At 49.0% G+C, this 17,843-nt stretch overlaps 1 protein-coding gene across 1 annotated transcript in view; it reads right to left on the bottom strand.

The window, feature by feature from the left end:
• Positions 1-17,843, bottom strand: part of ITPR2 (inositol 1,4,5-trisphosphate receptor type 2) — a 243,430-nt gene that overhangs the window by 115,550 nt on the left and 110,037 nt on the right. Inside the window, exons 23-28 of the mRNA XM_069763093.1 lie at positions 17,547-17,685; positions 17,408-17,465; positions 17,067-17,232; positions 14,001-14,177; positions 3,191-3,280; positions 2,382-2,507 (exon numbers count right to left, since the gene is read on the bottom strand). Of these exons, the coding sequence (XP_069619194.1) occupies positions 2,382-2,507; positions 3,191-3,280; positions 14,001-14,177; positions 17,067-17,232; positions 17,408-17,465; positions 17,547-17,685 (756 nt within the window). The remainder of the gene's footprint in view (positions 1-2,381; positions 2,508-3,190; positions 3,281-14,000; positions 14,178-17,066; positions 17,233-17,407; positions 17,466-17,546; positions 17,686-17,843) is intronic.

Below are 17,843 nucleotides of genomic sequence, written 5' to 3'. Positions count from 1 at the left end.
CTCTCCAGAGGACGGAGTCCCAGTAATCTCAAGATTGGGACTCACCAGTGGACAGACCCCCTGTGATCCCGAGATCAGGGCTTTCCAGAGTACGGACCCCCTGTGATGCAGAGATCAGGGCTTTCCAGAATACGGACCCCCTGTGATCCCGAAATCAGGGCTTTCCAGAGTACGGACCCTCTGTGATCCCGAAATCAGGGCTTTCCAGAGTACGGACCCTGTGTTATCCCGAGATCAGGGCTTTCCAGAGTACGGACCCTCTGTGATTCCGAGATCAGGGCTCTCCAGAGTACGGACCCTCTGTGATCCCGAGATCAGGGCTTTCCAGAGTACGGACCCCCTGTGATGCAGAGATCAGGGCTTTCCAGAATACGGACCCCCTGTGATCCCGAGATCAGGGCTTTCCAGAGTACGGACCCTCTGTGATCCCGAAATCAGGGCTTTCCAGAGTACGGACCCTGTGTTATCCCGAGATCAGGGCTTTCCAGAGTACGGACCCTCTGTGATCCCGAGATCAGGGCTTTCCAGAGTACGGACCCTCTGTGATCCCGAGATCAGGGCTTTCCAGAGTACGGACCCTCTGTGATCCCGAGATCAGGGCTCTCCAGAGTACGGACCCTCTGTGATCCCGAGATCAGGGCTTTCCAGAGTACGGACCCTGTGTTATCCCGAGATCAGGGCTTTCCAGAGTACGGACCCTCTGTGATCCCGAGATCAGGGATTTCCAGAGTACGGACCCTCTGTGATCCCGAGATCAGGGCTTTCCAGAGTACGGACCCTCTGTGATCCTGAGATCAGGGCTTTCCAGAGTACAGACCCTCTGTGATCCTGAGATCAGGGCTTTCCAGAGTACGGACCCTCTGTGATCCCGAGATCGGGGTCCTCCACTGGATAGACCCTGAGCGATCCCAAGATCGGGGGGATTTCCAGTTGATGGAACCCCTGTAATCCAGAGATCAGGGCTCTCCAGTGGATGACACCCGTATAATCCTGAGATTGGGGTTCTTGAGATGACGGGCCCCTTATGATCCTGAGATGGGGGCTCTCCATCTGACAGACCCCCCGGTAATCCCGAGATTGGAGATCTCCAGAGCATGGACCCATTGTGATCCTGAGATCTAGTCTCTCCAGTGGTCTGACCCCCAGTAATCCCAAGATCAGGGCTCACCAGTGGACAGGCCCCCACTGATCCCGAAATTAGGGCTTTCTAGAGGATGGACTCCTTGTGATCCCGAGAACAGGGCTCTCCAGTGGACCAACTCCCGAGATTGGGGTTCTCCAGTGGATGCACAAACTGTAATCCTGAGATTGGGGCTTTTGAGAGGACGGACCCCTTGTGATACCAAGATTGGGGTTCTCCAGTGGATGGACTGTCTGTAATCACAAGATCGGGGCACTCGTGAGGACGGACCCCCAGTGATCTCGAGATTGGGGTTCTCCAGTCGACGGACCCCCTGTGATCCCAAGATTGGGTCTCTCCAGAAGACAGACACCTTTTGATCCCAAGATCGCGGCTCTCCAGAGGAAGGACTCCCTGTGATCCTTAGATCAGTGCTCTCCAGTGGATGGACCCCAGTAATCCCAAGATTGGGTGTCTCCAGAAGACAGACATCTTTTGATCCCAAGATCAGGGCTCTCCAGAGGACGGACTCCCTGTAATCCCAAGATCAGGGCTCTCCAAAGGACGGACTCCCTGTGATCCCGAGATCGGGGCTCTCCAAAGGACGGACTCCCTGTGATCCCGAGATCGGGGCTCTGCAGAGGACGGACTCCCTGTGATCCCGAGATCGGGGCTCTCCAAAGGACGGACTCCCTGTGATCCCGAGATCGGGGCTCTCCAAAGGACGGACTCCCTGTGATCCCGAGATCGGGGCTCTGCAGAGGACGGACTCCCTGTGATCCCGAGATCGGGGCTCTCCAAAGGACGGACTACCTGTGATCCTTAGATCAGTGCTCTCCAGTGGACTGACCAGAGCTGAAAACCCGTAACTTACAAATTTGGAACCAGATAAGGAAAGGAAAGTCAGCTAAGGGACAAAGTGTTAATTTAAAGGGGTTATTCCCAGCTTTATAAATGTGTATCGTCGGATAGAGCTTGTAAAAACAAGCATTTTTATAATTTACTGCTTATTCAAATTTTCAGCCGTTCTTGAGATATTAACACTTTTCTTTTGTTTAGCTCGTTGCCTTGGTCTCCATGGTAACGAGTTGTAAACAAGAAAAAAATGTTATCTCAAGAATGGCTGAAAATTTTAACAAATAGTAAATTGCAAAAGTGTTTGTTTTTACAAGGACTATCCGATGATACACATTTATAAAGATGGGGAAAAAACCCCTTTAAATTCAAGATTCCCCTCCCCCCCTCAAAGCGCTTTACAGACCTTCTCATACGGAATCTGCAGCAGATCCAGGACCACAAGAAGAGCCCCCATGTTCTTCAGGAGCCGCTGCTGCTGGTTTCGCCCCTTCTTGCTCTGAGAACAAAGCTTACAGAGCCGGATCAGGATCTGCAACACAAGAAAACGCATAAACCGCATGTTCAATGCCATCGATACTAAGGGGTATGAAGACTTTAACATCCAATTGTTATTTCATTACTGCAAAGCGAAAAACGAATCAGCTTAGCATATAGTCTATCTTGAAAATGCACTACCGTTTTGTGTTTACAGCTCAAATGCAGAACAATGTGTCTCCATGGTAACAGACTACAAACGATCCCGGATCCTGAAGCCCGAGCCATAACATAAAGCTTGTGGGCCCCAATTAAAAATATCCATTAGGGCCCCCTAACTGCCACAGGTTTAATCATAGGGTTAAATTAACCCCTCTACTTCATACCCTTTTCTATAGTTTGAGGACAAGGCAAATCAAGATGGGAGGATCTGACTACACAGCGTTTGTTTGTAGTCTGTTACCATGGAGACATAATTAAACTGCATCCACAGAATAGTAAGAGTATTTTAGTGTTAGCATCAGTAAAAAAAAACCACTGATTGCAAAAGTGTTCACACCTTGTAGCAGACAAGCATGAAGCTGTGTACACTAAACGGCGGGAGCCTTTTAATCAAAGCATTTTGAAAAAGTGCTTCAATTTTTATTTTAGGTGCATAGAGGCAGTTCTAAGATTTTTTTTTTTGCAAAAGTATACACACCCTACACAAAAATACGACGGAACCGCATGGGCGTTTACCTCTTTCACAATCTTGTAATTATTGGCCTTGTTGCTGTCGATCTGAGGCTTCTTTATCCCATCTTGCACTGGGGCGAGAATACTTGTGTCCTAAAGAAGGAGACCCTCTCGTTTGTTAGAGCCCAGAGAAAGGAGGACCAGGGAGCTGAAACCAAGTGGAGCCCCCTCTGGGTTTGTCATCACACCCTCGTGCCCAGCGTTTTATAAGACACCTCATTGATTTTATCACAGCGGCAAGTGTCTGTCAATCTCACTTTCTCCATAAGTCGTGTGAAAACTAAGCTCCGCCCACAACTGGACAGGTCACACAAACATGGCCGCTGCCATTGATGCATTTTGGGAACTCCCTAAAATAAAAAAATAAAGGATTATGACTGGAGATGGGCAAACCCCTGGATGTTTGGATCCGGCAGGATTGGCTGAACAGTTAAAAAAAAGTTTGAGTTCGGGTACCAGGGCAGTCCCCATGTTTGCCATGCTGTCATATGCATGAAAGAGCGCCAAACACTGCCTCTGATCGGCGATAAAATCATTACTCCCTGTAAGACAGCTGTGGTCCATTTGACAAGGTGAGCGGAGGTATAAAGTTTACCTCCAGTCACTGGCGTCTGGCTGATAGGACTACTGGCTGTTACTATTTTTGTTGTTTATTACTTTAAGTTTTTTTTTTTTTTACAGGAGATGTTGGCTTCAGTGGAATGAACGTTAGTTGAGTATTTTTGTTCATTATTTTTATTTTATTACAGGAGACAAGGGCTTCAATGGAATTATGCGTTAGGTGAGTATAACTGTGCTTGTTATTTTTAAATAAAAAAGTAAGTGTTTGTTTTTATTTCAAATAAAGGACTTTATTCTTGCTGTGTTTTTATTCATCATATAACTATAGCATTAGTAATGGATAACAGGATTTTTGGTTGCTTACCGTAAAATCTGTTTCTTGAAGCCTCCATTGGGGGACACAGGAACCATGGGTGTATGCTGCTGCCACTAGGAGGCTGACACTATGCAAATAAAAAAGTTAGCTCCTCCTCTGCAGTGTACACCCCACCGACTGGCATTATACTCTTCAGTTAGTGAGAAAGCAGTAGGAGATAATGAAACAAGGTTGAAAAACCATAACCACAAACTTGAGAACTGTAACGTGAGAACAGTCATAGAACAGATAACAACAGAAAACATTGGGAGGGAGCTGTGTCCCCCAATGGAGGCTTCAAGAAACAGATTTTACGGTAAGCAACCAAAAATCCTGTTTTCTTTATCGCCTCTCATTGGGGGACACAGGAACCATGGGACGTCCCAAAGCAGTCCCAAGGGCGGGAAAACAGACTTCCATCAGGTCAGAGGACTCACCACTGCCGCCTGCAGGATCCTTCTGCCTAGGCTGGCGTCCGCCGATGCGTAGGTATGGACCTTGTAAAATTTGGCGAACGTGTGGATGGAAGACCAAGTTGCCGCTTTGCAAAGCTGTAGGGCGGAAGCCCTGTGGTGCACCGCCCAGGAGGCGCCGACTGCCCGGGTAGAGTGAGCCTTAATCCCAGGAGGGGGCACTCTGTTCTTGACCCGGTAAGCCTCCAAAATTGCCGTTCTGATCCAGCGAGCAATAGTCGCTTTAGAAGCCGGCTGGCCTCTGCGCATGCCATCAGGAATGACGAAAAATGAATCCGTCTTCCGGAAAGAGGATGTTCTATCCAGATAAATCCTCACTGCCCTGACTAGGTCCAGCTTGTTCAACGATCGCTCCAGAGGATGAGTCGGAGCTGGACAAAAGGAAGGTAGAACGATGTCCTCGTTGAGGTGGAAGGTGGAAACCACCTTAGGAAGAAAAGAAGGTGGAGGTCGGAAGACCACCTTGTCCTGGTGAATGACCAAAAACGGAGGGCGGCAAGACAGTGCCGCCAGCTCGGAAACGCGGCGAATGGACGTGATGGCCACAAGAAAGGCCACCTTCCAAGATAAAACTGATAGAGGAATCTCCCTAAGAGGTTCAAAGGGAGAAACCTTCAAAACGTCCAGTACCAGGTTTAGGTCCCATGCCTCCACAGGGGCCCTGTACGGCGGGACGGCGTGGGCTACCCCCTGAAAGAAGGTCTTAATCTGTGGCCGAGAGGCCAAGGTCTTCTGAAAGAGGATGGAAAGCGCAGAGACCTGACCCTTCAGGGAACTAAGAGCCAGGCCCGAATCCAGTCCTGCCTGAAGGAAGGCCAAAAGAGAAGGCAGGGAAAAAACCATAGGCGGCACGCGGTTGGACTCGCACCAACGGAAGTAGGCCTTCCAGGTGCGGTAGTAGATCCTGGAAGACGAAGGCTTCCGAGCCTGAATCATGGTGTGAATCACCCGGTCCGAAAGGCCGGACGCTCTTAGAACCGCGGTCTCAACAGCCACGCCGTTAAACTGAGCGACCGAGAATTCGGGTGGCAGATCGGACCCTGGGACAGCAAATCGGGCCTGTCTGGAAGGCACCAGGGAGCGTCCGCGAGAAGGTTGATGAGCTCCGCGAACCAAGCTCTCCTGGGCCAATCCGGGGCGATCAGGATGACCGGCACCCCTTCCGCTTTGATCTTCTTCAACAGTTTGGGAAGTAATGGAAGGGGTGGGAACAGATAGGGCAGCTCGAACTGTGACCAAGGAATGGCCAGAGCATCGACGCCCACTGCGAGAGGATCGCGTGACCTGGAGACGAATTGTGGAACCTTCCTGTTGATCCGAGACGCCGTGAGATCCACATCCGGAGTTCCCCATCGAAGACAAATCTGATGGAAGACCTCCGGATGCAGGGACCATTCCCCTGCCGCGAGACCCTCGCGGCTGAGGAAGTCGGCGGCCCAGTTTTCTACGCCGGGGATATGCACCGCGGATATCACCGGAACCGTTGCCTCTGCCCAAAGGAGGATCTTGGACACCTCGGCAAGGGCCAAGGAGCTCCGAGTCCCCCCCTGATGGTTGACATATGCCACAGCCGTGGCATTGTCCGTCTGGATCCGGACTGGAAGGCCCCTGAGAATCCTTTCCCAATGGCGGAGGGACAGAAAGATGGCCCGAATTTCGAGGACGTTGATCGGCAGCGCGGACTCCTGCAGCGACCAACGGCCCTGAACCGTCAGGTGGCGAAAAACCGCACCCCAGCCGATCAGGCTGGCATCCGTTGTCACCACCTGCCAGTGAACCGGAAGGAAGGACCTGCCCTGGGAGATGAGAGGAGACGTCAGCCACCAGTTGAGAGACCGCTTGACCCGAAAGGAGAGTCTGATCGGCCGATCCAGGGAGAAGACCGACCTGTCCCACTGAGACAGAATGGCTTGCTGAAGGGGTCGAGAATGGAATTGGGCGAAGGGAATCGCTTCCAAGGTAGCTACCATCCTCCCCAGAACCTTCATGGCCGATCGGAGGGAGGGAGGCCGAGGACCCTGGAGCAAGAGAATGTCCCGACAAAGGGTGGATCTCTTGTCCTTGGGAAGGAAGACTCTGGACTGACGGGTGTCGAAGAGCATGCCCAGAAAGATGATGCGCTGAGAAGGAATAAGGCAGGACTTCTTCCGGTTGACCAGCCATCCGAAACGGGATAAGGTGTCGAGAACAATGGACAAGCTTTCGTGGGCCTGAGCAAAGGACGGAGCCTTGATGAGGATGTCGTCGAGGTATGGAAACAGAACCAAGCCTCTGACTCTCAAAATGGCCATCAGCGCCGCCATGATTTTCGTGAACACCCTTGGCGCGGTTGCGAGACCGAACGGCAGGGCGACGAACTGAAAATGATCTTGTTGCACTGCGAAGCGCAGGAAACGGTGATGTCCGGGAAATATTGGAACATGTAGGTAGGCGTCCTGGATATCTATAGAGCATAGAAATTCCTGAGCCTCCATGGAAGCAATTACTGAACGAAGGGATTCCATCCTGAAGTGTCTCAGGCGAACCCTCCTGTTCAACAATTTGAGGTCCAGAATAGGACGAACCTTGCCGTCTTTTTTCGGTACCACAAAGAGGTTCGAGTAGAAACCCGTGTACCGTTCCTTTTCTGGGACGGGAACGATTACCCCGGATTTGAGCAGAGAAGCGATGGCTGCGAAGAAGCCCGGAACCAAACTGGGATCTTTTGGAGGACGAGATTGGAAGAAACGATCTCTGGGTCGGGAGGCGAACTCTATTTTGTATCCCGAAGACACAACTTCCCTGACCCATGCATCCTCTACTGCGGAAATCCAGACGTCCCTGAAACGGAGAAGACGGCCCCCCAACCTGGGAGTTGGGCTGGAGTCTTGCCGAGAGTCATGCGGAAGTGGATCTTCCAGTCCTGGGCCTGGACGATCTACCCTGGGAATAGCGAGGACGCCAGGACGGAGTGGGCCTGAAGGACACCGCCTTCTTCTCTTGACGTGCCTGTGGCCTCTGTTGCTGCTGGGAAAAGGCGTTTGACGCAGCGAAGCGACGAAAAGGCCGGAACGAGCGAAACTGCCGTCTAGGAGGAGGGCGACGAGGTTTAGCCTGGGGGAGAAGGGAACTTGTGCCCCCAGTGGCGTCCTTAATGATCTGGTCCAGCTGGGAACCAAAGAGACGAGAGCCCTGGAAGGGCAGACTAGTGAGGGACTTTTTGGAGGACAAGTCCGCCTGCCAGGCCTTGAGCCAAACGGTCCGGCGGATGGCAACGACATTGCTGGAAGCCTGAGCCGCACAAGAGGCGACATCCAGGGAGGCGGAAACCAGGTATTCACCAGCGTGGGAAATCTGGTTGGCAAGTTCCGCTAATTGCGCGGGAGGAGCCCCGTCCAGGATACCTCGCCGCAGATCCTTGGCCCATTTTGAGATGGATTTTGAGGCCCAAGTGGAAGCAAAGGCCGGGCATAGCGCTGCTGAAGCCGCTTCGAAGGCAGATTTTGCGAAGGATTCTATAACTCTGTCGTTAGAATCCTTCAGAGACGCTCCGCCGGACAGTGGGAGCACCGTGTTGGTGGACAGCCTGGACACAGGTGGATCCACCGAGGGAGAGACCGTCCAATTGGCGGTAAGATCTGGTGAAAAAGGATATAACACCCCCAGGCGTTTTCCCCTCTGAAAACGTCTGGTCGGATTCTCTCTCTCTCTGGCCAGGATTTCCTCGAATTCAGGATGAGGGGCAAAAAATTTTGAAGGTGGTTTGGCCCGTCTAAACGAAACCGCCTGATCTGCGGGTTCCGTAGAGGGATCCTTAATGCCACAGGTTTGGTTTATAGCCCGAATGAGGTTCTGGACCGACTCACTCATGGTGGCGATTTGGCTAGGATCCAACTCCGACATCTCCTCTGAGGGCGCATCAGATAAAGCCTCGCCTGACTCAGGGGAGGAGGAACGGTGCGACACCAACCGCGGGGGAGGGCCGTGCGGCGAGATGGAACGCGAAGAGGACTCAGACCGACGTTCCTGTCTGGACCTTTTGTGGCTAATCAAGGAGGGCTCGGGCGGCGGTTCATGCGACCCGCTGGCCACTGCAGGGGTCTGCAGGGGTAACCGATCCAGCGCGGACACCAGGGTTTGAGACACCCGTGTTAAATCGGCCACCGATTGTGACAGAGAAGCGGCCCAGCCTGGGATGGGGGGATCACTCTCGGGCGGAACAGCCGGGGGATCCTGGGCGGTGGGAGCAATCGGGTTGCTGCAGGACTGACACAGCGGGGAGGACTGACCTGAGGGAAGTTTGCTGTTACAGGACGAACATGCAAAGTACGTGACTAAGGTAGTAGATGAAGAAGAAGTAGGGGGGCGAGAGCGGCCCCCTTTAGAGGAAGACATTTTGAGGGACCCTGAAGATGCCAGTTGGTTAGGGGACAGTGGGCAGAGGGGGGTGTCAGACTGCAGTGCAGCTACTCACGGACCCGGTCCTGGAAGATGTCCCACTTGTCCTTGGTGGAGAAATCCCCTGGTGCTGAGCTCACAGAAGATGCGGGCGAAGGAGCGTGGCGCGCTGCGTGAGGCACTGCAAGGGCTGCTGCTGTGGTGTGAAGCGATGCTCACACCAGACGAGTGTCCCACAAGGAAGTCATGGGGCGGAGCTAGACGCAGAGGCGCCGGTGGGCAGGTCATAGTATGTCGGGCGGGAAAAAGCCCGCCCGCAGAAGCGGAAGTGACAGATCCGAAGACCGGAAGTAGGCCCCGGCCGAAGCCGGGGCCTAAATTAGGAACCGGCGGCCGGGGAACGAGCCGCGGCGCCGGTATAGAGCGCCGGAGCTATGCGCCGCGACGGGAGGCTGGCGGCACAGGCGCCGCAGCCTGCTAGGCTGCGCCGCTGAAGGGCGCCGCAGATCCACCTCCTGCGGCGCCGGAGCAGTGCGCCGCGACGGGAGGCTGGCGGCACAGGCGCCGCAGCCTGCCAGGCTGCGCCGCTGAAGGGCGCCGCAGATCCACCTCCTGCGGCGCCGGAGCAATGCGCTGCAGCGATAAGCAGCGCGATAGACTGCAGGGCTGCTGCGCTGAGGACTGTGCCCAGTGAAAAACCGCCGCGCTGATAGTGCGCCGCGGAAAGGAGCGAACAGCAGCCAAAAGCTGCCAAGAAAGAAGGTGCTGGTCACGGGTGAGAGCGCTGCGGCCAGAAAAGGGCCCCGCGCTGGAGCAGAAGGCCCTAGCAGAATGGGGAAAAAGCTGGAACTCCAGGAACCGATAAAAAATCGACCGCGCCGCAAGGATACAGGCGATGACCGGGTAAGAGAGGGTCACCGTCTGGGAGCCCTTAACAAGAATCCCCCCCCTAACAAGGATCTGGGATGGGATAGGGGAAATACTCACCTAAAAAACATCCCACGCCGTACTAACCTTAAAGGAGGGTGAGACATCCAGGGCTGATGGACGTCCTCGTCTCCTCCAACCGACAGGCTCTGGTGGGCGAGTGGGTGGGGGACGGAGCCAGGACCGGACTTCTGAGCACGCTGGTGTGCCAGGATCTTGGTCCTGGTGAGGGATCTATGAGGATACGGGGTGGCAGTACACACCGTACTCATAGTCCGCTTGTGGGAATACAGGTGTGACTGTTCACCCTGTATCCCTCCGAGGAAAACTGAAAGAAAACGACGCACATTGAGGTAGATAAGGGTCTAATGAAAGACCCGTGTCCACCTCCTACTGACACTAAGCTAAACTGAAGAGTATAATGCCAGTCGGTGGGGTGTACACTGCAGAGGAGGAGCTAACTTTTTTATTTGCATAGTGTCAGCCTCCTAGTGGCAGCAGCATACACCCATGGTTCCTGTGTCCCCCAATGAGAGGCGATAAAGAAAAGTGTCTTTCAGTGGGAAGAGTCATTGGAGTGAATAATCGATGCGCCATTTCTGGGCAGCTGCGTGCTGCTTTTATTAGGTTGGAGGGGCCAATATCCATTGCCTCTAACCAGCCTGAGAATTTCAGCCCCATCTGTCTGCTTTAGCTTGGCTGGCTGTCAAAAATGGGGAGGGGACCCCATGCGGTATTTTTCTACTTATTTATTTAAACAATTAAAAACTATGGAGTGGGGACTCCAATGAATATGATGCGCCTTTGCTGGGCTGCTATTTCTAGGCTGGGGAGGGGGGCAATATCCATGGCTCCTTACCAGCCTGAGAATAAAAGCCCCCAGCTGTCTGCTTTAGCATGGCTGGTTGTCAAAAATGGGGGCACCCCACGTTTTTTCTTCTTATTTATTTATAGCGCAGGCGCCAGCTGATGAATACTCCCATCAGCCGCCACTTGCTCTTGCTGTTATTACCGGCAGCAGGCCTAGGCTGATGGGATCAGTAGTCCCCCATCAGTCGACGTCAGTGGCCAGATGTAAACTTTTTACCTCTGATCACAGCTGTGTGTTCACGCTGTCATCTGACAGCGTAGTAGGAATTGCGGATCTATGACTGGCGGTAATAATTTTACCGCCAATCAGAAGCAGTGTTTGCTGCACTGTAACGTACATCACAGCACAAGAAACACCAGGAGTTCGGGGGTGCCAAACCCGAACAGTAACAAACTTCCTGGTGAAGACATTGTTTGGGGTATGTGGCTGAACAGTAGGTGTAAGGACCCCGAACTTTACTGTTTGGAATCTCTATTCGACATTTTTTTATTCTACAATTTTAAAGCCAGGTGGTCAGAGGTCTCTTAAAGGGGTCCTTAATATAAGAAAATGTGGTGGATAGAGTTCCCCTTTAAGTCATTTCCAGTCTATACCTGTATGTACAATGTGGTAATATTAATGCTGAGAACTGTGGATGGCACCCGAGACATGAGAACGACCCGACGAGGCGTCTTACAATGAGAACGTTTGGCGTCATAAATACGGAGACACGATCTCGCGTTTAGCTCAAACACCCACAGGTCGTCCATCACGTTGTGATATTTTACCTGATATTCATCATCTCATCCTCAAAGTCTCCGAAGTCCCAATTAAAGAGCAAAGAGGATGACAGCTCAGGTCTGGTCCGGAGCCGTCACTGCGCATTGTCAGTACACACCGCACATTACTGTGATACCGCGACGCTGACATTAGACTTCACTGTAAAATGTAATGTCAGGGGAGCGACGTACAAAGAGGCGGCTGACACATAGCCGAAATATGGAAAACATCACTCTGCACAGAAACTAAAACCGTAATATAATAAGCGTGCAACTTCACATTATACAGGACTGTAGGCAGTATAAAGCTCCATGTTACTGAGCAGAGAGGCACTATTATAGTAGTTATATTCCTGTACATAGGGACAGTATTATAGTAGTTATATTCTTGTACATAGGAGCAGTATTATAGTAGTTATATTCCTGTACATAGGGGCAGTATTATAGTAGTTATATTCTTGTACATAGGAGCAGTATTATAGTAGTTATATTCCTGTACATAGGGAGCAGTATTATAGTAGTTATATTCTTGTACATAGGAGCAGTATTATAGTAGTTATATTCTTGTACATAGGAGGCAGTATTATAGTAGTTATATTCTTGTACATAGGGGCAGTATTATAGTAGTTATATTCTTGTACATAGGGGCAGTATTATAGTAGTTATATTCTTGTACATAGGGAGCAGTATTATAGTAGTTATATTCTTGTACATAGGAGCAGTATTATAGCAGTTATATTCTTGTACATAGGAGCAGTATTATAGTAGTTATATTCTTGTACATAGGAGGCAGTATTATAGTAGTTATATTCTTGTACATAGGGAGCAGTATTATAGTAGTTATATTCTTGTACATAGGGGCAGTATTATAGTAGTTATATTCTTGTACATAGGAGCAGTATTATAGTAGATATATTCTTGTACATAGGGGCGGTATTATAGTAGTTATAATCTTGTACATAGGAGCAGTATTATAGTAGTTATATTCTTGTACATAGGAGGCAGTATTATAGTAGTTATATTCCTGTACATAGGAGGCAGTATTATAGTAGTTATATTCTTGTACATAGGGGCAGTATTATAGTAGTTATATTCTTGTACATAGGAGCAGTATTATAGTAGATATATTCTTGTACATAGGGGCAGTATTATAGTAGTTATATTCTTGTACATAGGGGCGGTATTATAGTAGTTATATTCTTGTACATAGGAGCAGTATTATAGTAGTTATATTCTTGTACATAGGAGCAGTATTATAGTAGTTATATTCTAGTACATAGGAGCAGTATTATAGTAGTTATATTCTAGTACATAGGGGTAGTATTATAGTAGTTATATTCTTGTACATAGGAGCAGTATTATAGTAGTTATATTCTTGTATATAGGAGCAGTATTATAGTAGTTATATTCTTGTACATAGAGGCAGTATTATAGTAGTTATATTCTTGTACATAGGAGCAGTATTATAGTAGTTATATTCTTGTTCATAGGAGCAGTATTATAGTAGTTATATTCTTGTACATAGGAGCAGTATTATAGTAGTTATATTCTTGTACATAGGGGCAGTATTATAGTAGTTATATTCTTGTATATAGGAGCAGTATTATAGTAGTTATATTCTTGTATATAGGAGCAGTATTATAGTAGTTATATTCTTGTACATAGGAGCAGTATTATAGTAGTTATATTCTTGTACATAGGAGCAGTATTATAGTAGTTATATTCTTGTATATAGGAGCAGTATTATAGTAGTTATATTCTTGTATATAGGAGCAGTATTATAGTAGTTATATTCTTGTATATAGGAGCAGTATTATAGTAGTTATATTCCTGTACATAGGGGGCAGTATTATAGTAGTTATATTCTTGTACATAGGAGCAGTATTATAGTAGTTATATTCTTGTATATAGGGGGCAGTATTATAGTAGTTATATTCTTGTACATAGGAGGCAGTATTATAGTATTTATATTCCTGTACATAGGGGCAGTATTATAGTAGTTATATTCTTGTACATAGGGGGCAGTATTATAGTAGTTATATTCTCGTACATAGGGGGCAGTATTATAGTAGTTATATTCTTGTATATAGGGGCAGTATTATAGTAGTTATATTATTGTACATAGGGGGCAGTATTATAGTAGTTATATTCTTGTATATAGGGGGCAGTATTATAGTAATTATATTCTTGTATATAGGAGCAGTATTATAGTAGTTATATTATTGTACATAGGAGCAGTATTATAGTAGTTATATTCTTGTACAGGGGGGAAGTATTATAGTAGTCATGTTCCTCAGCACCCCTCTGTGACATGGAACTTTCTATAACTTGTACCGCCATGTACTGCTCTTTCTCCAGACACCATCGTGTCGTCCTGTCTGCTCCTAATTGCACCAGTGGGATACAGGGGACTTGTCGCTGTCATTTTCAGACCTTTGTTTAATCAAGCAGCAAATGAAATGGACAGCGGAGCGCGGGGCACATAATTCACCTCATTAATCTGCTCTTTGCCGTCCTTGGCCTGCCCGTCTCCCAGCTCCTCGCTCTCGTAACTATTGCTCTTTTCAACCCAAAGTTCAGATTTCTCCACCGTCAGCCGTAATTGGTCCAGGTCGGCCTTGATCTGCTTGTAGTTGTCGACATCCTGATTTGACACCAGTAACTGAACCTGCAGAAAAGATCATCACGAGCCGAGATTAATATTATAACGCACAGACGTCGCCCCCTTACCTGCGACACTGGTACGTGATCATGAGCGGACGACGTGCGGCCAAATATCCGCGAACATCCAGACAAGGAAGCGAGCGGCCACGAATGTAAAATCTGCCAGAACAACTAAAAGATAAACCTCGCTCGGTGCTTTCTTCAGAAAATAGCGCCACCTGTGTCCACAGGCTGTGTTTGGTACTGCAGCTCAGTGCCTTTACTTCATAGAGTTGTAATAACAGATACAACCATGGCACGGAGGATGGCGCTATTTCTGATAAAAGTAGTCATGTGTAGAGATGGGCGAACCCGGCGTCCGTACCGAACCGGTCAGACAGCTGCAGTTCCCAGCGTGAGCGTGCAGCTGTGATCGGAGGTATAAAGTTTACCTCCGGTCACTGGTGTCAGCTGATGGGACTACTGCTCCCATCATCTGACACCTGCTGTCGCTAGTAACAGCGAGAGCAGGAGCGGCTGGTGGGAATATTCATTTGGCGGCTCCGGCGCTGTAAATAATAAAAAAAAAAAACGGCGTAGGTTCCCCTGTATTTTTGATAACCAGCCAGGCAAAACTCATAGCCTAGGGCTGCAACCCTGAGCTGTCAGATTCAACAAGGCTGGTAATCAAGAATAGAGGGGTCACCACACTTTTTTTTGTCAATTATTTAAATAATTTAAAAAAACAGCCCCATTTTTACAACCATCCAAGCTAAAGCAGACAGCTGGGGGCTGGTATTCTCAGGCTGGTAAGGGGCCATGGATATTGCACCCCCAGCCTAAAAATTGCAGCCGCAGCTTCCCAGAAAAGGCGCATCTATTAGATGTGCCAATTCTGGCACTTTGCCCGGCCCTTCCAACTTGCCCTGTAACAGTGGCAAGTGGGGTTCATATTTAGGGGGTTGATGTCACCTTTGTATTGTCAGGTGACCTCAAGCTCACGGCTTAGTAATGGAGAGGTGTCTATTAGACCCTTATGCATTATTAATCCTATAGTTAAGGTATATGGTAAGTAAAGACACAGCAAGAATAAAGTCTTCTATTTGAAATAAAACAAAACACACTTTTACTTTTTTTTATTTAAAAATAACAAACACAGTTATACTCACTTAATGCCTAATTCCACTGAATCCCTCGTCTCCTGTAATAAAAACAAAAATAAAAAACAATATCCCTCACCTGTCTGTCGTTCTGTCCCATGTCTGGGGGGAAAAATAATTTTGAACCTGAACGGTGCCAAGATGCAACCATCCAGGTTAAGCCCCACTGGTCAATGAGCTGCTGAGAGCGCAGCATCAGTGACTAGCGGTGACGTCATCAAGGTTACCTCCGGTCACTGAGGCTGTGTTCCCAGCCGGGGTGAACAGCGGTGACCTCAGAACTGTGGGAAAAATTCAGAGGTTCTCAGCCTGGACGGTCGCATCTTGGCACCCTTCAGGTTGTAAACTGTTTGTCCCCCAGACATGGATTACGGCGTGGGACAGAACAATGGAGAGGTGATGGATATTGTTGTTTTTTATTTTATTACAGGAGACGATGGATTCAGTGGAATTAGGCATTAGGTGAGTATAACTGTGTTTGTTATTTTTAAATAAAAAAAAGTAAAAGTGCGTTTTGTTTTATTTCAAATAGAGGACTTTATTCTGGCTACGTATTTACCATATAACTATAGGATTAATAATGGATAGGTGTCTTATAGTGGAAAGAGTCATTGGAGCAAATAATAGATGCTCCTTTTCTGGGCGGCTGCGGGATGCTATTTTTAAGCTGGAGGGGCCAATATCCATGGCCTCTTACCAGCCTGAGAATACCAGCCCAGGCGCCAGCTGATGTATACTCCCATCACCAAAATGGGGGGGACCCCACACTGATTTTTTTTTAAATTATTTACTTACAGCGCAGGAGCAGCTGATGAATCTTCCCGTCAGTCGCTCCTGCTCTCACTATTATTAGAAGCAGCAGGCATCGGCGATGGGAGCAGTAGTCCTATCAGCCGACACCAGTAACTGGAGGTAAACTTTATACCTCCGATCACAGCTGTGCCCTCACGCTGGTCATGATTTTATCGTCGAACAGAAGCGATGTTTGCCGCGCTGTCATGCCCTTGTCATTGGGGCAAATACTGGATGTTCGGGCCCCCCATTCAAGTGAATGAGGTCAATGTTCAGGTTTAGGCTAGGTTCCCATTGCGTTAATGGGACCGCACTAACGGACAGCGTTGCACGGCGAAATTAACGCCGTGCAACGCGTCCGTTAGCGCTCCCATTCACAGCAATGGGGACGCGCATCACTAGCGCGTGCCATTTTCGGCACGCGCTAGCGATGTGCCGGTGTTTTGTGGCGCGCCGCAGACGCTGCTTGCAGCGTCCGAGGCGCGCCCGAGGTCCGTTCCCCGCTCTCGCAGATCGGAGATCTGCAAGAGCGGGGACGTTTAACGCGACCCCTTTACAAAACATTGCGTTAGCGCAATCCGCTAGCGCTAGGCGCTAAACGGATTGCACTAACGCAATCTGAACCTAGCCTTAGGTCCGGGTATTGTTGTAGAACCTGAACCTGAACTTTTTGTAACTGTTCGGCAGAATCCACTGGACCTGAAATTCAAGGTGTCTGCAGATCTTTAGTCATGTGTGCATTCAACATAAATTCAGCAGCGTTGCCATGTCACTGTGACACTAGTCACAACCAAAGCTGCACTGCATATTATACTGGCTGTAACTGGAAATATACTGTACATTATATTGTATATACTCCAGTCGCATCCAAAGCTGCTAAACTAATTCTACTGACTGTAGCAGAAGGCAGAGCAGGGGATACTAGGGGAGGTGTACAACACTGATAATATGGCAGCTCCCACCTGTTTGAAGGCCTGGAGGACCTCGGCTCTCTGGCTGAAATGCTTGAAGAGAAGCTGCAGGGCCCCGGAGAGCAGCGGTGGGTAGTCGTGCATGATGAGATGGATGAGCACTCGCAGGAAGGTCCTGCCGCCCTCGTCATCCAGCTCCACCGGATTCTTCTCTTTACTGGATGTGACACAGAAATCACAGTCGAGTCCAGGGGGCGGAGTTTATTTACAATAGCATAAAATGGGTGCTGCTAATGAATTTGGGGGAGTTACTGACTGGAATGTGGGTGGGGCTTAAAATATTCAGTAATTCGGATTGGCCAAGCTGGCGGGTGACATTATCTCAGACTCACCTTCCCGCGAACATGGTTTCCGCCAGCGCTGCGATTTCATCAATATCTGGGACCACCGCTGCAAAACCGTCACAGATAAGAGTCAGGAAAAGTGGGAAATATTAATTGTAACAAATAAAGAGGCCGCTAATTCCCTCACCTGACGGAGTCGGAGTATCGAGTGGAGTAACGGTCGATGCTGTCGAATTGTCAATGCTGCCCCCATTATCTCCAAATTCTTTCTTGTAAATAGACAACATGTAGGAAATCCTGTAATCCAGACGGACGCTGAGAATGAACTGAAAGACAACAGACACGGTTATAGTGCAGGTTCCAAAATCCCCTGCAGTCACAGTTACATGGTAAAAGTCTGTCTGTCTGTAGCCACCACTAGGGGGAGCTCCCTGTATACAGAAATACATGATAAGATCCTGTCTGCAGCCACCACTAGGGGGAG

This window comes from Ranitomeya imitator, chromosome 4 (genome assembly GCF_032444005.1).
Source record: "Ranitomeya imitator isolate aRanImi1 chromosome 4, aRanImi1.pri, whole genome shotgun sequence".
Lineage (NCBI taxonomy): Eukaryota > Metazoa > Chordata > Amphibia > Anura > Dendrobatidae > Ranitomeya > Ranitomeya imitator.
This window is presented reverse-complemented; position numbering and strand designations above follow the sequence as displayed.